At 44.1% G+C, this 25,290-nt stretch overlaps 1 protein-coding gene across 1 annotated transcript in view; it reads right to left on the reverse strand.

The window, feature by feature from the left end:
* LRIG1 (leucine rich repeats and immunoglobulin like domains 1) overlaps positions 1 to 25,290 on the reverse strand; it is a 94,338-nt gene that overhangs the window by 21,560 nt on the left and 47,488 nt on the right. Inside the window, exons 4-8 of the mRNA XM_086755339.1 lie at positions 12,443 to 12,580; positions 11,160 to 11,303; positions 8,751 to 8,894; positions 7,765 to 7,908; positions 2,240 to 2,383 (exon numbers count right to left, since the gene is read on the reverse strand). Coding sequence (XP_086611465.1) covers positions 2,240 to 2,383; positions 7,765 to 7,908; positions 8,751 to 8,894; positions 11,160 to 11,303; positions 12,443 to 12,580 — 714 coding nt within the window. The remainder of the gene's footprint in view (positions 1 to 2,239; positions 2,384 to 7,764; positions 7,909 to 8,750; positions 8,895 to 11,159; positions 11,304 to 12,442; positions 12,581 to 25,290) is intronic.

The raw sequence follows: 25,290 nt of genomic DNA on the forward strand, positions 1-25,290 counted from the left end.
CTGACACAGACTTTTATTAATTGACTGCCACACATTGTGTTTTCTTGAAAAATGAAAAGAAAACGGTATTGCTTGTTCATCCAGAGGCAACTCAAAGGTTTAGTGTTAGAAAGGAGGAATAAAAACCTTTTTAACAAATGAGTGAAAATAAGAAAGAGAGAAAAAAAGAGTGGGGTATTTTGGCCTAGCTCTCTTTGTATTCAAACTCCTCTCCCAGCCCCTGTTGCCAATTTCCTATTCTTTCTGGCTGGCTGAGCTTGAATGATCGCAGCCTTGTTAATCATTGTGCTCAGAGGTCCCTGGGCCTGACCTCTATTTGAATAGCTCCACATTTCAGCAGTTTCACACCCACCAAAGGCTCCCCAACAATAGGCCATAATTAAAGCATGCTCGGGTCTTTTTCACCAGGTGCAGGACCCAATAGGCCTTTCTCTTTATTAAATTAGAGCTTGCTCACACACTCCCTCTCTGCCTCCCCCCTCTGCCCCAGACATAAAAGAGGCTCCACATTCACTGTAGAGCAAAGAGAACTACCAGCTCCCCTTCCCCTCCATTTTTCTTTGGAAACCTTTAGTTCCGGTCTTGACAGCTGCCTCAGAGAGGTCCCTTTCTGAATGCCCAGTAGCTGAAAAGCTTTGGCTTAAGTTTAAAAAAAAGGAAAAAAAAAAAAAAAAGCAAACAAAACCCAAACTCACTTTCCAGTCACTTCCTTCACTGTGAACTTCAATAAAAGAAAGAGTAAGATGCAAAAAGTACTATAAAAGGGGGAGATCTTTCTGTTCCCGTTTCCTTTTAATTACTGAGGCCACAATGGGCTTCTGCAGAGGAATAAAAGTATCAAAGTGTGGGTTTTTTTTCTTTTGAAGGAAGAATTAAATCAGTTCAGCCTGCTGAACTCAACCAGCCTGGGAGCTTGGATGGTCCTACACCATGGGCTCTGAGAACCTTGTGGCGTGCCAGATAAAGGTGCTGAGCCTGCAGCCTCTGCAGAGAGAAGGAGAGCAGCCAGAAGCTCAGCAGGGACAAATACAGGAGACAGAGGCAACGCAGCTGCAGGAACGGACATTTAAAAGAACGGGATCCCATCTTCCAAGCTCAGATGTACTTCAATTCAACATAGCTCTTGGGCTTCACAGTGTGTAACAGTGCAATTCTATAGCTGGCATCCCAGAGCAGGTCAGATTGATCTGTCTGACGGTCTCTATTAGTCCTAAAATCTTAGAAGTTACTATCCTGACTAGCAAGCTCATTTCCAGTGCCACATTTCCAAGAATCACGCCTAAATAAAAGTCCCTGGTAAACGGCCATAGCGAACACTGGATGGATCATTTTGCAGTTCAGTATTAGGGCAGGTGAAACTTTTCTTCTGATAGCATCGCGACTTTTTTTGTCGTTCAGGGGTGACCCCAAAAATCAGAGCAACAGCATATTTCATGACCCGAGTGAGCCCAGTTCTGCACTGTAGAAGCAGATTTCTTGTGCAAGCCTTTGCCACATCGGTACCTGTAGCAGCTTCCTGCTCCTGTGATTGGACCCAAGACTGCATGAAGCTTCACGTGTTGTTACACTTCTGGTAGAATCAGATCTCAAGCCCAACCTCTAAATGTTTGTGTCATTCTTTTTTTTTTTTTCTCAACACCATCTTAGCCCAGAATTTTTTTTTTTTTTTTTTAAAGTAACAGCACACAAAAAGCTTGATAGCACATTTAAGAGGATATTCAAACTTCCACCTTTGTACTGGAAGGAATCATTCCAACTCCTAGTGAGTACAGAATCATGGAATGATTTGGCTTGGAAGGGACCTTTTAAGGTAAAGAACGACCCAAGAGAAACTGTCCTTGTCTAAGAATTTGAATTAAAGTCAACATGATGGCAAAAGAAATTATGCTATAAGCTGAAGGACTGAAACCTCAGGGATTTTTGCTCAGCTGGGATAGATTCAAGATCCTGTCCTATGTTCCATAATTTTACTCGGGAGCCATCTACTCTGAAAGCACCACAGAACACTGAGCAGTCCAACTGCAACTCTCCTAACTATTCTTAATTAAAAAATACAAGTTCACTGCAGTTGAATAATGGGGTAAACACAACAGCTGCTGAAGACAACTGAACAGCACGTAGAGGAGTTTGACGCTGGGGACGCAGGTACACAAAGCAACTGCAAAGCAGAACAGTTTGGCAGAACACAGACTGTGGAGGCAAGACAGCTGTTAGCTGACAAAAGCTGGGGGCAACTTACAGGACACGCAGGTTTTTGAGTCCCTTGAAGGCACCTTCTGCAATGTGATTGATGGAATTGTGGCTCAGTCGTAGTACGTGGAGTCCCCCAAGGTCTGCCAAACTTCCCTCATCCAGCCTGCTTAGGTTGTTGTAAGAGAGTATTCTACAGAAAAAGAAAAAAACAACAGCCCTCGTCAACCCAACCACTATTTTCCAAACTTCTCTGGGCCAACCAGTGCCCCCCTCCTACAACCACCTTACGAGAGGCAATGTGTATTGGGTAGATAACAGCATGATTAGGAAATAAGACTGCAGTCGGCAAATATTCCTACAAGATACCCATGGAGCAGCCCTGACAACCATAAGGGAGCAAGAGGCATTTGGTACCCCGTTATAGGGAAGTCTTCTGCATAGGCAACAGAGAGAGGCTCCTCCAGAAAGGAATGAGAGCAACAATCTAACAGCCATGCTGCCAGTTATGGTGTTAATAATACGTTTCTGCATGGCCTGTAAGGCTACTTTAGGGTCTGGGAGCACCACCCCTCCTCAGTCCCCACATGTATAGGTAACAATCAGCTATCAGCCCTGGTCGTGTTCAGTCCTCACTCCCATTTGGACTCCCTCCACAGCTTACAGGAAAAAGCAGTCCCCTCCTTCCCCACACCCTGCGAGGTGGAGAGTGACATTAAACAGATGGATTTTGAAGTTCACACGCGCTCTTGGCAGGGTCCAGATTTCTGTATTCAGGAGGTGTCTTATCGTTCTGCACTTGTGCACAGCAAGCCCCAGGCATCTGGGTGTGGGTGTCTTCACAGCCTGCTCCACCCCAGTTGAGAGCCAAAAGCATTTCACCACAAGGCAATTGAATGCTTCCTTTCATGCACAGGAAGGAGGTATCTGTTGTAAACCAGCCACCTTTCCCCCTCCCACCCTCCCGCTCCTCTTTGTCAAGGAGTGTACAGTCTGCTTGAAATCTTCTCCACTTACAAGTAACTCAAATTGGAGGGTTGTTTTTATCCTAGTTCTCCATCCATTTCTTCCCCTTGCCTGGATGCTCCCTAGTTTTGAAGTTTTGTTGGTTTTTTTTTAAGTGCTACTCCTGTTGCAATTTGGAAGCTGGTCAGAAGAAATCTGTTTTTCTCTCCTAGCCAGGGTGCAGATGAGGCTTCTGAGATTTGACAGCAAGGGCAGGGCATGGGAAGCTGCAAGCCATGGCAGACACCTCACACAATATGCAACCACCTTCCACACAAGCAGTAAAGCCACAGTGTTGCTGATGCTGAAGGCCAGCTTGTCTCATTAAATGAGGGACCTCCTGAGGTAGCAGCAGAGTCACTGGTCAGTGCTCTTATAATCACAGAATGGTTTGGGCTGGAAGGGACCTTTAAAAGCCATCCAGTCCAACCCCCCTGCAAGGAGCAGGGACATCTCCAACCAGATCAGGTTGCTCAGAGCCCTGTCCAACCTGGCCTGGAATGTTTCCAGGGATGGGGCATCCACCATCTCTCTGGGCAACCTGTGCCAGTGCTCCACCACTCTCATTGTAGAAAATTTTTTCCTTATATCGAGTCTGAATCTGCCTCCTTCTATTTTAAAACCATTACCCCTTGGCATATCACAAGTCCTCCTAAAGAGTTTCTCCTGGTCTTTCTTGTAGGCCCCCTTTGGTCTTTCTTGTAGGCCTCCTTGTAGCCGCTATAAGGTCTCCCTGGAGCCTTCTTTTCTCCAGGCTGAACAGCACCAGCTCTCTCAGCCTGTGCTCACAGGAGAGGTGCTCCAGCCCTCCTGATACCCTTCAGCCTGATGCATCCAAGCACAAGCCCCCGCTGCGAGTATATTCCTCCTGACCTCTGGATGTCACTGCAGCTAGGTAAGCCCTGTAGGGCTACTGGCAGGTGAGTGTGACTAGCAATAGCCTCAGCTTTAAGTTGCCTGCACAGTGACATGTGGGGTATAAAAAGTGGCACTCAGCTACATATTACTACTCACATTTTCTCAAGCTTGTCTCTTTACAACAGGCAGTTGCATAGAATTATCAAAAATACCTTCGTGACTTGGGAACATAAGTCACTTCAAAAGATGCAAGGGTTTGGGCTGCTGAACTTTTCAAAAAGTGGAGTTATGCAGCTTTGAATAAGCACTGAAATCCTTCGTTGTACAGAAAACACACAGACACAAAAAAATCTCACCAAGTTCCAAACCTCCAAATTCCTCTTCTAGTACCGCCTGTTAATGAGTCTGCTTAAAAATGTGTCTAGGGCTTGCATGAAAGTCTCCGCAAAGCCAAAACCTAAGTCAAAACAGACGCATACTCCGGAGTACTGAGAGTGTCATTTACTTGGCAAATGAGCTGTCTATCTTTTAGCTGTGTGAGTAGGCAGAGGGCAAGCTTTGGAAAAAAATCAGCAAAGATTTATGAGTTTGAAGAAGGTACGGGACAACATACTTTCACTCCTAAAGAAGCTGTAGCGTTAGTTATGAAGAACTGGCATTTAGTCAAAATTATGTCCTCACCTGCGATTAAAGAATTTGGCTTTAAAAAAAAAAAAAAAAAAAAAAAAGAAGTGTTCAAAAGTAATCCTAAACCTGGCTGAGAAAAAAAATATTTCCTTTTGATTCCACACAGAAGAGTTCCTGCCACAACCGGTGAAGGCATGTTCCCCTCTGTTTGTCCTGACATCACCTCAAGATGGATGGACGGCAGCAGTCTTTAGCGGGCTCTCTCAATAGCTGCAACCAGATGGAAGGTGTCAGGAGCTAACGCACCTGGCTGTGGCTTCCTTCAACATGTAAGGGCTCTGCTTGCTGCCAATGGGACAGGCCAATTTGCAAAAGACTGTTTTCCCCTCCTCAGCAGTTTGGATGACCTGGGTTGAGAGAAGTCAGCGAGTTTCTGCTGCTTCCCCTGCCTTCTCGTCTCTCTACCAGTGAGAAATCACTGGAAGGAACAAGTCTACACAGCCCATTTGGTCTGGCAAGGAAACAAGAGAGCAGCACACAGAGCAGCATGCCAAAAGTGATACACAAAGGGGTTAACCAGAAACCTGTTGTGCAGCTGGGGCTCCTGCTGCCAGCCAGCTCTAGACCAGGTACACCTAACACTTTTTATTCCCATTGACCAAACTGTAGGTAAAAAGTGAAAAGAGAGATCCAGCAGCCAAGTCATCATTTGCCTCTGATGAAATCCTATGCTGCCACTGTGGATTTTTCCATGATGTTGATGCTCTAGCACCTGACTGTGAATACAATCAGCCCTTTGTCACATCCGTAACAAGGCAAGAGCTCTCTCCTTGTTAGCTTTTATATCAGACCAGAGCCCTGGGGTCACGTTTTCTCCCAACAACTGAGAGAGAACTCATCCTTCAGATGACCACCTCCTTCCTTAGCACAGATAAGCAGGGGGCTAGTAGCCACCTCTCTTTCTTGGGTCAAGGACTTTGAAATTCACTCCCTGTACAACCAGAGACAGCATTTTCTGACAAATGAAACCCAGTAGATTTAGCAATAGGGGAGGGGAGCAAGGATCTTTTAATAAGGAATGAAATGTAGTACACATTCAAAGAAGTGCACTGAGGCAGTTTAGATCTATCTGGTGCTTCCTTTCCTCACCCTTCAATTTCAGAGCAGACCTCTCCTACAAGTACTCTTTGGCTGTGGGAGTTTCAGTTAGGAGTATCTGATGGCTCCCTGCAGCAGCCTTACCCTAAAGGGAACACCTGCAAGAGCGTGTAATACTTTGCAGGGATGTGTGCTAACACCCACATAATCGCCTTTTCAATCTCAGCTAGTGTCGTCTCTGGCCTCACACTCTAGCACAATCCTGTTTGTCAGGCCGAGCATGCCGCAGTGGCTCCTACGACCTCGCACCACCAGGCATTTTCCAAATCTGCCCCATCCTGCACGAGAGCAAGCAAGTCCTGCACTGGGTTTCTGTAGTTACTGTAGAGGACAACCTCTAAGCCAGAACAACTCATTGCTTACACTAATTGTTGGGAAGAGATCCCAACCCACACCTGACAAATAAAGGACTCAGCATGACAGGCAGCTTCCCATCTCAACTTTGACGGTTTGCAAAGACAGTGTCAGGTGGAAAAGACAATACTTCTCCCTAAAAGAGTTCTGATGTTAGCTCTGCAAGATGCAGGTGGGGCTTACCCAATCCATCTGAACCAAGGCTGAAATAAAGCCTCAACACAGGCACCAGATACTGGGTGCCTGAGGGCAGAAAGCTCCCAGAGCTGTGCTACTAGCACAGGGCAGCGATCTGAATTTTCTACGGGTCCAACTGTGAGTGCTAGGAAGGCTGACTCCCTTTTTTTGATGCTTCAGATTTAACAGGAGGCGCAGCATGGTGCTGATTCTGATCTGTTGCCTTGCCGATTTCTCCTCTGACACTGCCTTAATCTAGTAAAATATCACTTGAGGATCTGCACGTGAAGGAACTGTAGCAGTGTGCCAAGCAAAGGAGCCCTTTAAGCAAGGGCACTTTCACAGCAATTTGAATTTTGTGCTCCAAAAAAATAATCTACACCTGAATGAGTAATTTGGGTTCAACAGAAGATCATAGCTGGACACTGGTCTAACATATTAACTTTACAGCTCTAAACTTAAAGGACTGGCATGTGTCATTTCCACCCATCTCTGAATCCACATCCCAAAAGACTCAGGACTCACAGCTGAGTAGGCAGATACCAACCTTCAATCTGAGTCCAGAGTGAGGCCTTTGAAAGCATGAAGCTGCTTTACCGTACTGCTTTTTGGTGGATTGGAGAAGCCCTAACAACATTTAACAAGAGATTTCCAAGCACCAAGCAGAATAAATTACAGTTCCACTAACCATGTGTCAGGTTCTCCAAAGAAAAAAGCGAATCTTTCCACAGTCCCATCGAGGGGATGACAGCTACTTCTGTAAATACTGCAAGCATCCATGTGTGTCTGCTCAAAAAGGCATTAAACAGTGCCACAGACCCAATACACCCTTGTGGGGCTATCCTCAGCAGCAAGGCTTTCTTTCATTTATCAAAGCGATGTATTCACAGCTGGAAATCTGAGGAGAGCAAAGTCAGTGTATTTACTTTTAAACAACTGAGCCCTACAGGAAGGGTGAAGTGTAAACAGGAGAAACAAGGAGAACTGCCTTTAAAGGGCCAAATCTCTCCTGGTTCAAAAAATGATTGTTCTTTGCAAATACAGAGGATAAAGCAAGGCTTCCTTCAGGCTGTACAGCCATTATATGGCCTGTGTTGTAACTAGCTAGCTGAAAAGCACTGGTAAGCCGCAGATCACAAAGTCTCCAGGTCTTTTGGCACTGTATAATTCTAGTGGCTTCTAGTCTTTGTTTCTGGTGCAAACATATTTTAATCAGGTCATAACATCATGAATAACAAGGGCATCATTTAGGAGGCTGCAGTTCCTGCATTTCTACAGGTTGATACAGCACGAACTGTAAGCCATGTGATTGGGAATAATCCTTACTCCCCTTTCCTGCCAACGTTGCATTAGCATCAAACCCTGCCCAATCATCCACAAGAGAAACCAACTTACAGCTCGTGCAGCTTCTGACAAAAGCTCCAGCCATCGGGGTTGATGCGGGATATGGAGTTGTTACTGAGGTGAAGCTGGTGCAGAGATGAAAGGCCATAGAGAGAGCCACTGTTTACTTCTGTCAGGCTGTTAAACTCTAGATGGCTGCGGAGAGAAATCAGAAGGAATTGATGGATAAGCAGCATTGGTCAAAAGCTGAAGAACAAGGACTGGTATTTTATCCATTCCTACACACCCTTCTACATACCCCATGTGGAAACGTGCATGTATGGGCATTTCCTGTGCAAGTGAAGGATAGAAATTCAAGGACAACACAAAGGAAATGCCCAGAATGAGCGGTGTCTGCAGAGGTACGCTCAGTAAACTGGGCTTAAAGCATCCCATTCAAGTTCGTATTTGCAGAATCTCAGTTGTGTGATGGCAGTGTCCAGAAACACGCTGCCTTGATCACCTGTGACCTTCCAAACACACTTGAAAGCAAATCATGTTGGAAGTTTCACGCATTTCTCTGCAATGACCACTCAGTTTGTTCTCTCTTATGGAAAGAACACATTGAGACAGGCCAGCTTGGTTTCTAGGTATCCCAAGAGGCAGAATAATCAGGTGTGCAACACAGCGTTTCCACGTATCAGTAAAAAAACAAATTTGCAGAAGACAGATGAGCTTTTATTAAAAGACCAATTGAGATCTTAGTGAACATTCAAATTGTCAAAACATACAAAAGAATACTGCCACAGCTTGAAAAACAGGACTTTTTTAATTGAACATCTGGTAAAGCAATGAGCTTTAGTAAACTGTGGGTCAACTAAACAGAAGCTGCTGCGGCACGGCAGAGCTCTGCACGTGCAGGACATAGAAAGAAGCAGGAGGACTGGCACAGGTGCCTCAAGTCTCTGACAGGAGTCCTCGCTAAAATGCAGAGAAGGACATGATAGCAGGCAAAGTCTCGGTAGTTTAAGGGAAAAGAGCCCATCTCTCCCACTTACAGAACTTGCATCTTGGCTAGACCCCAGAAAGCCCCATCAGTCAATTTGCTTATGTTGTTACGCTGGAGTTTCAGGACTTCCAAGCTGTCCAGTCCCTGGAACGTCAGGCCTTCAATCAGGCGGATGCGATTCCGGTTCAGCTCCCTAAAACCACCAAGGGCATACAAGTTTATTAAATCCCAGTCCTTTCTCACGAAACCATCTGTGCAGCATACAATAGGGACAGCAATGCCAACAACTCCTCTGTCAACGGTTCCCAGGAAAGAGCAGAAGCTCACCGGAAACTTTCTATCCCAGAGCAAGCCAGGGAAGTCAGCTGGGTGTGATCGCTTAAATAAACTCACCCTGGGACAGACTTTCAGTAGAGAAATAACAGAGACAGTGCAGCAATTCCTCTTCATCCTTCCTCTCTCTGCATTTTCTTGCCTTTTATCTTTTTAATCAATTTTCACGTCATCTTTTCTCAAGCAGACACCATTTGAACCAATGCAGTTGAACAACAGCATTATTTTCCTTACAACCTCTTGTTTTTACGGGACTTGTAACCGCCCTACTAAAAACGTGCTCTGAAACAAGCAGGTGCCATAAGAATTGTGAGCCCAAGAGGAAATTTTACGGTTAAGTTTGAAAGGAAAGCTACAAATTTCACGTTATCCTATTATAAGAAACTAATAAAGAGTGAAACAAGTTGCTTCCAATAACAAGGCAATCTTAGTATTTTGTCTATACAAAGATCTCCTACTTGGTCCATTAAATTTTTCTTCTTTTCTTCCCCTAGGTAGGGAGGGACTCCAAAATTTTGGGAATACCTTTTTTTCTGAATAGCAATATGAACATCGTCACAGCATACTTTACAGCCTTATGGATTGCTAGACCCAGACATACTAGGTGAAAACCTAGTTCCATAAAGTCAGTGGAAAAATCAATCGATACAATGGACTAAAGTTGAAGACTGAACTTTTAAAGTGGGTACCTTTCTGCAAATAGAGGACTAATCTAAGGGTAGTTCCCTGTTCAGCATCTGTGTGAAGAATATGGTGAAGGTTACAACACGAGAACTTGTTTTGGAAAAGATGAGGAAGCCAGAGAAACTTTAAGCTTACTTTTTAACTGCCTAAAAAACCAATGTTGAATTTGCACTCAAGTTGAATGCAATTAAAGTCAAGTAAGCAATTAAAAAGTTTACAGTCCTAAAGATTCTTGCCTTACTGCACTTCCTAGGCTATTTGTGAACCATGCTTTGCCAGAAAAAGAACTGTACACAAATTCTACATCGCATCAAGTCTGTGTAACTTGTAACATGTTTATCTATGTAACATGTAACATGTTTATCTATAGGGTTAAACAAGCAGCTATGAGACTGTCTTTAAGAGTACCAATTACTCCAACTTTCAGTGAAAACTGTGTTCCTAAACAGATTGAGCTGACATTTGTTTTTATCACAGTTTTGCACATGATGCAGACAAACAGTGGATTACAAGCTCTCAGCCAATGGACAGTAACTTCCAACTGAGAGGTAACAGACTTTTAAGATGCATATGCTGTTGCGTCACACTGTTCAATCCCAAATTGGCTATAAATCCTACATGCATGCAAGCACAACTGCACACCCATTCCTTATACACACCTTGGCTTGAAGATCTGTCTCTCAATCAACGGGCCGCCATTTAGAAGCGTGCGCTGCAACAGCTTTTGTGGACTTTATGTTAACAGACAGAGGTTGACCTTTTGCCTATCAAATTTGATGGGAAGACTGCAACTGGCCTTAGGCTGGGCCCATTTCTCCAACAGCGGTGAAGGGAAAAGCTAAACTATTAGTACTGCTCTTTTCCACATGAAGCATATTTACAGCTGCAGACGTCTGTGTGTCCCCATGCAGCTCCTGCCATACGAACCACAGGCAGGACAACAACAACGTGTTTGTTAGCTCGTCTAGAGTGCTGTTTTCTCTGCCCAAGTATCACCACACAGTTGAGCAACCTTCCATCGTTACTTTTTTATTGCCACATAAAGATACCTGTGTGGTCTTGAAAAACCAACACGGCAGCTGAGCTCTGTCATTCGCAACAGAAATATCTTCCGAACCTCCCTTGCGTCACAGACACTGACAGCTCTTAAGGGAACGGATTTGTCTTATGCTGTCAAGTGCATGGGATGCTGATGTCTGCTGCGGCATTCCTCCCTTCCCACCTGATCAAAAGAATGGCCTGAAAAGCCAATAGCTACAAGACAAAAAGGACCCTCTCCCAACACGTTTTACCAGGTGCTGGCACAGAACTACTGCACAGCGTATTCTAAGTTTTATAGATAACAGGTGAGTAAGGGTGACATTTGCTGTGTTTGTCCTCAGGGACATTTTGTCTCCATAAAGTGTGGCTGAGCTTAATTAAAGTGCACATTTCTACTTACAGTTGCGTTAGCCTTGGTAGCCTGAATGCCTTGACAGGAAGCTGAGTGATCCTGTTTTTACTCAGACGAAGTGTTAGCAGGGACCGTGACAGACTATCAAAAGCACCAGGCTCCAGGGTGCTGATTCTGTTGCTCCCCAGGTAGCTGCAATAAATCACAGAAAAAAAAAATGAACAGTTCTGTCAGAAATCTCCTTTTATCAGCATTTACTTAGTGTCCAGACAGGCTGGTGAAATTACAGAGGTGGCTTCAAAACAGTTGAATTTCTGGCTGCACAAGGAGCACAGTGCCTTTCCCAGAGCCATGTGACAAAGGTGGAGAAGTGCTGCGTGCTTCTCAAGAGCTCCTTGACACCCTCCTACTTCAGCAAGGCAATCGGGAGCAGAAGCTAGAAAGTGGAGAATATTCCAGTGCAGGACGACTCTATTCATCCCCCATTTTTCCCTCCAGCATCTGTCTCAGGGCTCTTTCTTATCTGGACCCTAGTCTTAGCTACAGAGGCTATTTTACAGGATAACAGGCAAACATTAGTTACAGCAACACTCTCTTATATCCTCTTACAACCAGGGGCAGAAACTTTGGTGCAAACTTTAATGCAAGCAGATTATCTGCCTGTACCTCTTCAAAGGTACCTAAAATACAGATTATTTTACATTTTCCTGAAAGGCAAACATCTCTACTGGGAGGGTGTTATGCTGCTTAATTGTCAGTTTCCTTCAAATAATCATAGAATCATTGAATGGTTAGGGTTGGAAGTGACTTTCAAAGGTCATCTAGTCCAACACCCCTGCAAGGAGCAGGGACAATGAGAGGTTTCTGTTCTTAACATCCAGTACCCATTTTAACGATGAGATATTCGTTCCCCCCTCCCTTCTTCCAGATGCAAATGAGCTCATCTGGGAAACAGCACATACTCTTCCCACTGGGGAAAAGACACAGACAGTTCTTCTGGCTTCTAAGTTTCCAGCTCTAAAGACACCCATACCTGAGGGACGCAGGATACCTTTTCTCTGTGGGAACGTTCCCATGCAATGCAATTAATAATAATCTGCATTCTTTACAGATATATCAGAAACCAAAAAGACAGAGCTCAAAAAAAAAACCCAAACAACTGATCATAGAGTCAACGTGCTGCCTCGTAATTCTCCTTTGCACTTAAAATCCCGATGAATAACCCCATACTTTGTACGCTCATTCCCTCTCCTTTTTTTTAAAGAAGGTTTGAGGCCCTTTTCTCTGCTGTGGTAACTCAACAAAACCTGTTCCCAACAAGAAAAACTCACAGCTCCTTTATGTGAAGTCCCTGTGGAAAGCAGCCGTTTCGGATTTCCGTGATGTCATTGAAACTCAGGTCCAACGTTTCCAGGGTAACGTAGGGCTTCAGTTGACTTGCTTCAATGCTGCGGATCTTGTTGTGATGCCTGAGAAGTCAGGAGGAGAAAAGGAGACAAGTTAGTTATCTTAAAAAACCAGAAAGAATATCTGAGGCTGCAGCAGGCCCGCAGGCTGGCCCCTGAGTTCACACACTCAGGCCTACGGTGCTTCTTCAACAGTTGTCAGAGGAGAAACCCACACCAGAGAGATCTTCCCTAATCCCCATGCTGTTCCAATGGCTCGAGAGACTAGCTCACAGATATCTGCCAACTTCCAGACACTTTTTCTGCTATGGTACAAAACTTTTCCCTTCTGCAGAACTCTTGACTCCATTCATCCGTTTTTCTTCCAGTAATTTGGGCTCGGTCTTCTACAAGCCTACACTTCCAGAAGGGATTTGTAACATGCAAGGGCTGCAGGGCTGGATTTTAATCTTGCAGGGAAGGAGTGCTGATCAATGGTTTAAGCAATCTGCCAATGTTTTATACAGATGGGATTTTCAGAGTAGGAAACAGAGAAGTAAATAGATCTCAGCAAAAGCTACAAAACATTGTTTCCTTAATTTGGAAGGATTCTTCTGAAAACTCTCAGCTTTAGACTATGTTACAATGATGTGTAATGCAGAGAAATACTGTAAGAGGGCTTGCAAATGTTGTTGCAAATGTTTCCTCATCTTTTGCTACCTTTGTCCCACTGTGCAACTAGGACAACTTTGCAGTGCCAGCGCTCTGCCAAGCACCGATTGCAGAACCACAGCCTGTAAAGACCACCTGCGTTTGCTGCCTTACCAGTGCCAGCCTGAACAATGCAATATAATGCTTTTCTTTAGAGAACGTACTACAAGCTGTACTCAGGGTTTCTGCAGCCATCAAACAGTTAAATACCTCTAGACCTCATCTGTACTCAACAAAGTCTAACTGAAAATCCCCCGAGTCCTTTCCTCTGACTCCTTTCTGGCCTGAATCAGTAGAAAGAACGGTAACCAATTTAAAAAATACATTGTGCATTAGTCACAAGAAGTAGAGCACATGCCTGATGTGAATTTAGACCAGTCACTGATATTACCGGCAAAGCTGCCAGTGAGGCACTTCAGAGACGCTCAGCAGACACTTGAGAACTTGCTGAATAATAAGAGATAGTAGAGAGGGTTCAGACAAGTACTGTGCCTTAATCCGGCCAGCTACCCACATGGAGTAACCAGAAGAGGAGACAGCAGCCAGTGAAAGCACTCGAATGCAAACCCAGACGTCCCAGCTCTCCCATCTGCTCTCTGAAGCAAAAGGATAACGGGTGAGCTGACCACAGCCTTCCAGGCACAGAAGCCGATGGGTGTCTGAGAGCCCGTCTTTTCCAGCCTCACCTCCATTTTCGGCTCTCGAAGGGTTCACACAAGCCCCTTTCAAAGAAAACCTCTCCCCTCAAAAGAAAATACCAATAGCACGTGGCAAGGGACCTGCTCCCCACACTGTGATCTGCTACCTTACCCTCCAGTTTATTAAAACCAGATTGTTTCACCACCACACTTGCTGGCTGTAATACAGGAAGAGAGTAAAAACTGCATCCCCAGAACAATTTGCTTTCTGGACTCACCCTTTAAACAGCCAGCACATGATCCTCCCTTACGCTGAGGAAACATTCACAGAAACGCTGCTTTGACTAAAGAGTTTAAATGCTACTTAATTAACTCAGTGCAGGCTCACAAATCATGAAAGATAAATTTTACACCCTGCTATAGCAATGTACTGCTAATGTGGTGCAAAAAAGCATCAGAAAAATCTAAGGAAAGTCATTAACCTATGTTCCTGTAACCATGTTCCATGGGTTCCAGGTACACAGGTCTCTGCAACCACAAACTGTATAAAAGGCAATGATATGGCTACTAAGCGACCAATATTCATTTGCAGCTGGGATTAAAGACTGAATTTTCACATCCATGGCACACAGTGGAACAGAGCACCACTTAATTTATGCTAATAGTGTGACTAAAATACAGGAAAAATCACTATACCCAGAATTTTGTGACCTCCACAAACTGAACACGTGGATGAGGTGGATTTCTTTCCCTCAAGGACTAGGGTTTTGTTTTTTTTTTTTTGCAAGGACTTGATTATGAGAATCAGAAAGTTAAAAAAATTCAAACTTTCTTCCTCCTCAAAATAAGAGAGTCCATTAAATGTGTGTGTGACCCTGGTTCAGGGAAGTATCTCAACACAGACCTAAGTGAAAGCAAACCCCAAGTATGTTTTCTGTAGCAAGAGCTGCGAGTTCAACTCTGATTTCATCTCGGCTGTGTCGGCTGAGATGAATCTGGCTGTAAATTAACAGGAAATGAAGGCTTGTACAAATGAACATGAAGACTCTATAAATTGCCTGACAATTCCTGCGCAGGGTAGCTAAGTCTGCAAGGGAGGGAGAGCACAGAGTGAGTTTGGACATGAACTGCTTTTCAGAAGCCAACGGTTGGTTTTTGGGTTGGTTTTTTTTTTGAGTATTAATATTTTTGTGCTTTAGTTGTTCGATGCATATCCAGTCTGCCCGCCTGCCAGATCTCCCAGCTTGCCTCAGAGCAGAGACTTTAAGAGGGAAAGAAAAGGACAGGAAAGCACAATTTCGTTTGAGTCCTGTTCACAGTTTCCAGGTGACTTCTGTCCGTTTGCCTCTTGCTTTTCATGTGCTACAGCTGGCAGATTAGATGGGTGCATTATTTCACACAGGAAAAAAACAGGCTCCTTTCTCTCCCTCTCTCTGTCTCCCTCAAATATGGGCTGACTCCAAATGCAGCTCTCAGCTCCAAACACCATCCCCGGCCAGTCCCAGCTGGGGAACGTCAGACAGTTTGCTGCAAAGCACTGCATCCTCTCAAAGCACTGCACTTCAAACAAAACCAGCCCGGCTGACTTTTCCTATACAACAATGTCCAAACCTTTTACTAGCTTGATTACATTTTATTTTTCATTCTTTCAGTAAGAGCTGAAATATGATTTAACCCTTCCTGTTATTACTTGGACCCTTTCAGCTCATCTGCCTTTGTTCCCGATCTCATCGCAAGGGTGTTTTACAGGAAAAGAGACCAGTGACGTTATGACTTTGCCTCTCCTCTTCAGCGGAGGCTGGAAAAGGGCTGGATTTTTCCCAACTAGCTCCTTAGTTTACACTTCCTTGGCTTCAAAGGTGACAGATCAGATTTTAGTACCAATTGCAGAATCCAGGCTTTAAAGTACAAATTATCAGTGCTTCCACAACCGATTTGCCTCCAGGTGTCTTTTCCTCTCCCCACTCCTTAGGTATCACAGCCTGGAAATAGCTTTCCCTGTCTCACTTCAGCCAGCCTTACCTCAAGAGCGTACCATGACAGGGCTTCAACGTGAGATTGAGCAATTTGAGCCTGGAGCAGAAGCCAAGTCTCTTAGTTTCTATTCCCAGCTCTGGCACTGACTCATCTGCCTTGGGCAAGTTTCTTAACCCCTCTCTACCTCTGGTTTACCAATGCGTATGGGAACGTACTACCAGACTAGGACGACGCAGGACCGCCTTCACTGAGGACTAAGAATTTGCGGTGAAAGCAGCTTAACTGAAATAGACACCATAGGAGCCCATCCAAGTCCATTTGGGTTTGCTCATGAATACAGGAGGATCTGGCTAAAACAGCTGAACTTCCCAGCGCATACCCAACCTCATTCCCGGAGACACTCCATTTGCAGCTAACGCAGATCTTGAACTGTAACATCTTAGTGCCAAACTAAGGTAACTCAAAGTCAGAAATGGGTTACTTTCTGACTGTGAGCTGTATATGTATGGCATCTGTTCAGGAACTGCTTCACCCTCAGGCAGCACCGGCTACAAAAGAAGAGAGGAGAGCTGAGGGAAGCCACCCTCCAGCCACCACTGTGTAACTTGCCTGCACCCCAGGTCAACACCCCGAGGTACCGCAGCCTCTCAGCCCTTGCACTTTGCACCGCTCTTGAATAGACCCCTCAGGATTACAGGACATTTGGATTCACCTCAACCAGCTATGTGCTAAACCAAGCCTGTGAGGACCATGTCTGGAAGCAAACACACTCTCTACGCTCCTCTGGGCTGCTGCAAGACAGAAAAACAAGGAAAATGTTCCAGAGAAGCCGAAGCATGTTTGGGTTTGCTCTGAGTCGGGAGGGAGCCGAAGGGGGTGGCAGGAAAACAACAGGTGGCGAGAAGTCAAAAGCTTGCAGCATTTCCAGGAATCTCAGCTTGTATTTTAGAGGTAAAGTTACACTTTAATCCCGGTGGGTTTCCTCATTTGAAGCGTCTTTGTGAATATTTATTTGATAAACAGACTGTGAAACATTTTCCACTAGACCTAATAGGAGAAGAATTCACCTTCCCTTTTGCAGCAAGCCTGTCCTTTGGAGAACACTAATCAGTTTAATTTAGACCGTGGCTTTGAAATACTTGTGTGAAATCAATGCAGAGAGCAGCGCAAACACGTTCCTTTGTTGTCCAAGCCACATTTGCTTCCCCTCAGCAGCTGCCCGTTAGAAACCTGACAGTGGAAAATCAAAGCAAGCGGACCCTCAGATGGGAACGTACGAAGGGCTTTGGTTGGACTGATTTAAGTACAATCAGCAGAAAACCTCCTGGTTTAGACAAAAAGCTTGAATAAAGGCTGCCTTGGCTGCTGGGAGTCTGCAGCGCAAATGTTTGGTGTGAAGTGAAGCTAAAGGCAGGGAGAGTCACATGCTTGGCCTTCATGTCGTGTCAGCTTACAAAGCTGGTTAGGCTCACGAGAAAAAAAAAAAAAAAAGCAAGCTGTAATACAGCAAACCTATTAAACCAACACCTGTTATAGGCATCAAAAATAAAATCAAACTTCAAAAGAGAGGCTCCGCACCTCGGGTAGGGTTCTATTAATATGCGAGCACATTTTTAAAATTAGCATACGAGGGAGATCATAGGACTAGAGAGATTAAAAAGTTCAGGGTTTGGTTGATATTTCCATACTGGGAAAAGTACTGAAGAAACCAAATGCTAGAGCCAGAAGGAGTTATGGGGTTTGCTACTGAAGGACAGGTGAGGTTTGGTGTCAGAGACAGGCCATGCAAAAAGCACAAGATCAAAGGCACCATAACAGGAGATGGATCACATGCACTGTGACTAACCTGTGCCTGGTTACCTGCCCTCCTCCTCCACCACCTCCTCCATTCAGAGAAGATGGAGATTTAATATTGATCCTCCCAGAAACACCAGAAAAGATTCAAGACATGGGTTCCTACACTCTCACCTTAGATGATCTGCCATCTGATTTTAGCCCATCACTCCCTACACACACACAAATAAGTAAATAAATTATCGTTTCAGAGTGGAATGCAACACTTGAGCGATTTCCACAACAGGGATGAAGGGGAACTGATAATGTGGAAGATGTGTTTGTGTTTACAGCAAAAAGGTTTCTGTTTGTTCTGGTCACTTTATTACAATCAGTAACTGAAGATCTGTCCCAAGTACTTCTTATTAATGTATGGAAAGAAGGAAAGAGGAGAATGTCATTGCAACATGGACATCAGCTTTGACTCAAAATTCATACCATTTATGAATGCCCAACTTCTTGCATGATTCTAACATGTTATTCAAAAATATTTTTGCTTCTAAAGACTTTTATTCCAGAAAGATTCCTGTGCTGTACCAGAACCTGTTAAAGATCTACTTCAGAGTAGTGGAGCAGAAGATGAAGTGAACATGCAGGTGGCATCCTGGAAGTCTGTGGCACACCAATCCTATGCATGAGACCTTTCCTGAAAGACTGAACTGCCCAAAATGCGTAAGGCCCCATACTTCCCAGCTGCTCTGGAAAGCCCCACTAGCTGTCTGACACTTGGTGCTGTCATGTCAGCCTTGCCAGGATAATCCATGAGGCTCAAGATTTCGTAAAATTACAAGAAGGCACATTTTTATCCAACGCAACATGCACTGTATTTGCTTATGGGCACAGCCCCATTGTCCTTTCAGAGTAATGCTGCATGGGTTATTGTCCAGGCAGGAAGCAAGGATGCATGGAAGCAGCCCCCACTTTTCTCAGATGCTCTGAATCACTCTTTCCCTGAGGAATCCTGGCAGATTCCCAGGCTGCCACAGATACAGCTCTGTTTGTTCAGGTGCTGGCTGCGCGCACAAGAGCAGAGCAGTGGCAGGCAAAGCAGCCACTGCATTTGAGGGTTAGCCACAAAAAAAAAAAAAAAAAATTAAAAAAAGAAACACCACAAAAAACAACCCCACATGAAGAGAAAAAAAAAAGCCAACAAAAAAACCCCCCAAAACTCCACCAAAAAACTCCATAGTGTAAGGTATCCTACCTTTTCCTTAAAGGTTTACATGCTCTGCCTGAGTCTGTATGTGAGCATCTTCCTAGTATCCCTTCAGCCTTTCTAAGAGGCAAACAACAGAACCTGTGACCATTTTACACTGTTTTCATCTAGAACTGTCATATGTTACGTGTAAAGCAAGAACAGGTTGACAGAGCTAGTCCAACTGTAGCAAACTATAGCAGAAAGTCTAAAGACATTTCCCCATCTGCTGTACATCAGCTTCAAAACTGATGTATTTCAGGGGGCTTTCATTCACCAGGTTATATTCTTGCCTTGTGTTTGTGGGTTAGTTTGGACAAGCATGAAGCAAACTATCCACAGTTACACACAGGCTGGGACAGACAGAGGGTTCAGGAAAAAGTGTTAAAGTGTTTTCCCTTTTTTTTTTTTTTTTTTTTTTGTTAGGGGAGAAAAAGAAATGCAACCTTTCCTGGTGAAGTGACTGCATTTCTGTCCCAGGTCATGGATATTTGGAGTCAGAAAGCAGTCTGGGAGATAGGATTTGCTCATTCATCCCTTTGGACCTGGGAGCAGCAGCCACCTGCAAGTCAAGTCAGTGACACTGCAAAGAGCTGGGTTATGAACTCTTTATTCCCACAAGCAAACTATTACTCATGCAAATAGTTCCACTGCAGTCAACAGGACTATTCATGTGAGACCAGTGTGACTCAAGGGCTATGTTTTCCCCGGCTACTCTGTGGCCACTCACAGGACCAAGCTCTGCCTCTCACATTGATGAGCTGCCACCATTGATCCTGGTGCAGTCCCTGCATATCTGAACATGGACAGATGTTATGCTCCTGACAGCCATGCTCTCGTAGCTCTTTCATGAGGTAGCCACATGGATAAGAGGAAGAGATCAAGCACACTCTTTAGAAGCTGGCTTTCAGAGCAGCTGAACATAGCCAAGGGCCTGGATTTGATGAACATTCATTGAAGGCTTTCGTTGGGTTCAATATGAAATGCATGAACGAAAGCCTTTCTTCTAATGTAACCAAAATCACCACATCCAGTGAGATATGTATGCTGTTAGGATATTTCTGCACTAGCAACGTTTGTGTAAACTTTGACTTGTTAGAGGACCTTATGCTGTGTGTTAGATCCACTGAGGTAAGTGATGTAATTTTTAAAAACTCTCCCCCTCACTTTGATCTGCATTTACACTCATTAGACTTTTTTGACTTTCCACCATATGATTTTGGATATTTACTTTTTTTTTTGCAATATGCCACTTCCCAAGCCTTCGGCATTCAATCCCATTAGCAGAGTAAAATGCGTGGGACAGACAGGATTAGAAGTTACTAATCTTTAAAACAGAGGCTGTCTTATCTCTTCAGAAGACTGCGCAACCTGTTATGACATCAAAGCAAATTAAGATTCCTGAAGACAAGACAGCCTCTGTTATAAGCATGATCCCCCTCATCAGCAAGAGGGTGGTTCCAAGAGGACCAGAGTTTCTGCTCTCTTCTGGTTACACTGGGTGTTTAATGAAGATTGTACTCCACAGAGGCTTTTTAAATGATGTATTCACAAAGGGCACAGATCCATTAAAAAGGCTGTGCAAAGCATCTTTCATTGTCTGTCATAACCTCTCTGTAAGCAGCTTTCCTGAACCTGTATGAACTCAATACCAGAGCACAACCCTGCCTCCCTGCATGCAGCTCTACCTCAAAACATCTCGGCAATTATCTTCAGAGTCATTGTGTGCATCCCTCAACAGGATGACACAGCACCTGCTAGGGCTGGGGCCAGGGACCTTCAGCAGAGGCTGCCCAACTTGTCATGCAGTTTGGGCAGTCCTCTGGCACACGGGAGAGAGAGCACCTCTAAGTTACTAAGCATAATCAATGCTGGTTCGAAACAGCCCATTTGTGAACACTCATAGCTGTGCTAGTCTTTCACCTCCTCCTCCTCCAGCTCTCAGGCCAAACCACTGCTCGTCACCCTCCGTCTTCTCACATTCCTTTGGCCTCAGTCTGGAGCAAGCACTGAGAAAGGCTGCAAAGGAGAGGAGAGGCCCTGCTGAGTGCTGAATTCTGCTAAGAAGAGAATTGTCCAACGGGAATAGAAGGAAGAGAATCATATAAGGAAATGGCAGTTGCTGTGTAAGAATGGCTCTGTACTGGCTGTCAGAATGGGGTCGTGCGGCTCAGCAGAGCCTCTTTGAAGGAAAGGCTGCACCAGCGTTTCAAAGGGGTCATTCAGTTGTTGGCAGATGACAGTCAGGTCAGCGTTTCTTTGTTCTACACCTTATGCCTTTGGTCTGCTACTCTCTTGCTCCACCATTGGCTTTTCTTTTTCCATTTTTACCTTGAGGGCTTTCTTCTGCTGCTGACACACGCCAGCCAAATTGAATTTTCTATCACAAATTAAATGCATAAGCCAGTCCTTGAAGCCAAGAAAGAGCCCAGCTTCACCCCCACTGGTTTGCTGCTCTGATGAGTTCCTGCTCTCTACAGCCCCACTTGCACAGTACCCAGCACAAGGAGCCACTCAATGTCAGGGCTGCTGCCTAGCCCCCCCATCCTTATCACTAAAGATGAGTTAGGTTTGTGACCAGGAGGAACAGATGCTAAGAATCAGACCCAGCCCAGATGCCAATTTAACTAGCCCAGAATAGAGGCAGAAGCAGCTACCCTGTCCCGCTCACAAGCAGAGACAGCAGCCTCTTTTCATTTTCATCGCAGGCAGCTTTTGTGCATCTAATCAACAAGGGCAGCATTTTCATTTGAAAGCCAGTAGGGTCCAGGATCGCTCACAGGGCATGTAGGCACTTCTATCCTTAAATCCTGATGCTGATTTTAGTTTCTCTTTGTGTAATAAATGATCAAAGTAAAGAAGATCCACCACAGCCTAGTGAGTGCATGTGTTTTGTGGGTGGCTTTGTTTTGCTTTTGTCTCTCCACAGGAGTGAGGAGGGGAAAATACACAAGCAGAGAAGCAATTTAAGTGCAAACCAAATGTAATGACTCTGCCTGTGATGCTGGGACATTAATCCAAATTGTAATTACAAGCAGATTTCTTGATAGCATGTGCTGTTTGTGCCTTGGTAGCCATGATGTGACACAGAGGTTTTTCCCACCTTTGACAGGAGCACAATGAAAAAAGGCAGATTTAACTACATAAGATCTCCATGACCCTGAATCTAAGGCAGGTAAATAAAGAATAACACATTTGAATATGTCTGCTGTCCAGATCAAACTCTCTAAGTCTCATGGAATGTGCAGCAGAAGTTGCTAAAAGACCTTCCTCTTGAAGAAGGCAGCAGGTGGAGAAACACATTTTTGACTAGCCAGTCAAACTCCTGTTAACACTTCAGAGATGTAGATAGGCTGGCTGGTTAGTCTGTTCCAACATGACACACACTTGTGCTCTGTTGAAAGGGCTTATCTGTCTTGTCAGCAAGGTCGCAGAACAGGGATAGCCTCTGGGCAGGCTTCACGGGGAGCCCTGCTCAGCTCAGACTGTTCAGCCTGCAAGAAGGAATAGCTCTTATGTGCAAAAGCAATGGTCAAGTTAGCAAAGAAAACAGCTCCTCTTAACAAGTCTAGGCACCCTGCTATTCATAAAGCACGTCAAGTGGGAAGGATGGCTTCAGGACGCTGCAGAATAAGGTGTCAAAACATCCAGGGGACAGAAAATTTGAGCTCTGAAGTAGAACTGCTATTGTGCTAAGCCAGGCTGGTATAAAACACTACCTGTTCCAGCTTTCCTAGAGCAGATCTTATAAAATTAGTGGTAAACATTTACCACCACTTATCCAATAAGCTCTTCAAGCTTCTTTAGTAAGACCATTTACTACTTTAGTTCCTGTTATTTTGAAAAAGACAGCTGCCTCAATAACATAATCTGGTATGGGGGGAAAAAAAAAAAGCCAAAACCAAAAACCATCTTCAGTAAGACCAGCAAAAGGTGCTTGTTTTCCAGGGCACTTGAAAAATTACAAAAGGTCCAATCCCTTTCCCTGGTTTATGCTAACCACCTCTCCATCCTGCAACTTCTTTCATGCAGTGTGTGATCTGCAGTATATGGATCGCACAGAGGAAGATATTTTAAGTCTAAGAATCTATAAATGGTGCACTGTTTTTTCTTCTCTATCAACTCTTAATTCTTCCCCTCTCCCCAACTTTTTTCTCTGTTCTGATCTGACCAGTAAAACAGTTGCCTTTTCACTCGTACACCCTGCACTCCTGTTTCATTGTCCAGTTGCCTTTGCTATTTTCCCTGATGTGCAATTGAACATTAAATTGTTTGACAGGCAGAACGTGTACTCACCCAACCACTTATTCCCAATCAATATTCACATGGAATTCCTGTTAACAAGCAAGAGTTACGCACACTTGGAAGGGAGAGTGGCCTCTTAAGTGATCACTTCATCTAAACATATGACTGATCACTTTCTCATCTACCTTAACCAGCAATCAGATTTTCCAGCCCACATACCTTCAGCAGGGCTTTTTTTGCAAGAGTAAGATCGTAACTTTTGACACAATCTCTATAGTTTGTCTCTGCAATTAATTAGGGAATGTAACATGCATTAAAAATAACAGAAAATCCAGCACATAGCCAGCTTTTATTCAGTTAACAATTAGCTTTCTAGAGATTTTTTTTTCCTAATCTTTTACTACCTAAGCATGGTAGGATCACATTTTAGTGAACACTGTTTACGCTGGTGTTTCTTTACCCTGAATTACACACCAGTCCTAACAGTGTCAGCAGAAGCAATGATGGAAGTGCTAAGCATTATACAGAGCAGAAGGTAAATGGCAAAACTGATGTTTTACTCACTGGACTTTGAACCATATGGGCAGGATTCATTTTTTAACACCTCTGCTGAAATAGTTTTAACCTTGTTATATGTAGAGGAACTATAAGATACTGCCTGTTCTCAAAGCCTTCCAGGACGCCTGAAGGTAAACAAAATTGAGAGATTCTGAAAGTGCTTTATGACACCATACTTTAAAAACAAAACAAAAACAAACAAAGAATCACAATTCTACCCTCATCCCTGTTCTTACTTCTCACTAAGCATCTACTTGATGCTCTGAGTAAGCACCACCCGTCTAACCACCAGGATAAACTGCTGACTGATAATGAGGACTAACTGGGCAACTTCAGCAAGGAAGAAAGCACAGAAATAGTAACATGTACTGGTGGTTGATTTTGTACAATTCTGTTACAAAATTGAATCAGCCAAACTTTCAGAGAGAAAAATGAGTTGAGAATTCTACCCAGAAATAATTTAACTTGCTTTTATTGCAGCTGTAACTCTGCTTTTACTCACCCCTGAGCAAACTAAATTGCCATTACTAGCAGTTTTTAGGCAGGAAACTCCAATATGCTAAAAAAAACTTTCAACTCAGCAAGTTATTCGTGTTAGAGATCTGCTCAGCCTGTGAAGACTAACAAAGGAATTGCTTTTGTAGACATGTGCTTTATTTACCATATGCCATTAAATGAGACAGTCAATCTGCCACAGATATTAATAGTAGCAAGTTTAGGCTATTCTAAGGCTCAAATATGAGGCTATTTTTCATACTGACCTTAACAAAAGATCATGGTCACAAGTGACCTCGAACAACTAATCTAGGCTTTATCTGCAGAGGGACAGAACTTGGAAACCATCTTGTGCATTGTACAGGACAGACACTTGCCCTCACCAAACGCACCAGAAGATGCTTTACATTCATGACTTACATCTGCCCTGGGGCAATACCTGCACCTCAGGCTGGAGAATGCAGGTCTATCCAAGCAGCAATTTACTTGATCTTGGGGTGTAACGAACATATGGGACACACAAAGATACTTCTTCAGTATTCCAACTCCTCATCTTGTGCTCCAAGACCCCTTATGTCCTTCAGAACAAATACTAACCTAGCATCCCCTGCTAAGCAGCACACAGATGTTGGAGCAGACCTAGCTGAGAAGCAATTCTCTACTTGCAGAAGCAGCTGCCATGGCCACACAAAATAGTTATCCTCACTACTAAATACATAATACAGGAGCCTCAAAGGGTAACTGGTATTCCACAAGCTGCCACCAACTTTCACTATCTTTTTTCCTCTGGCCAATTTTTACACTGCTCTATACCAGCCCAGATTGCTTTCTGATGCTCTTTTGTTGAGTTTGAGGACTATGTGCTTTACTGCTGTTGCTTTTCTAGAAGAAAAGATTATTAATTTCCCTGGAATAGTCTCAGATCCTTTGCCATGTCCACGCACTCACATTATATCTGAAAGTGCAAAGAGGACATGCAAACGATTAGAACAGTTCCAACAGCCCAAAAGAGAAGTCAAAACAGCGTCTCTTCTGGTGCTTGGGAGCACATGATTAATGAGAATTTCCTCCACTGGGAAAGGCTCTTGCAGTCTTTGGCCTCAAAAACTAGCAGACTTTATACACCAGAGCCTTACTATGAA

Source organism: Chlamydotis macqueenii, chromosome 10 (genome assembly GCF_036417535.1).
Source record: "Chlamydotis macqueenii isolate bChlMac1 chromosome 10, bChlMac1.mat, whole genome shotgun sequence".
NCBI classification, from domain to species: Eukaryota; Metazoa; Chordata; class Aves; order Otidiformes; family Otididae; genus Chlamydotis; species Chlamydotis macqueenii.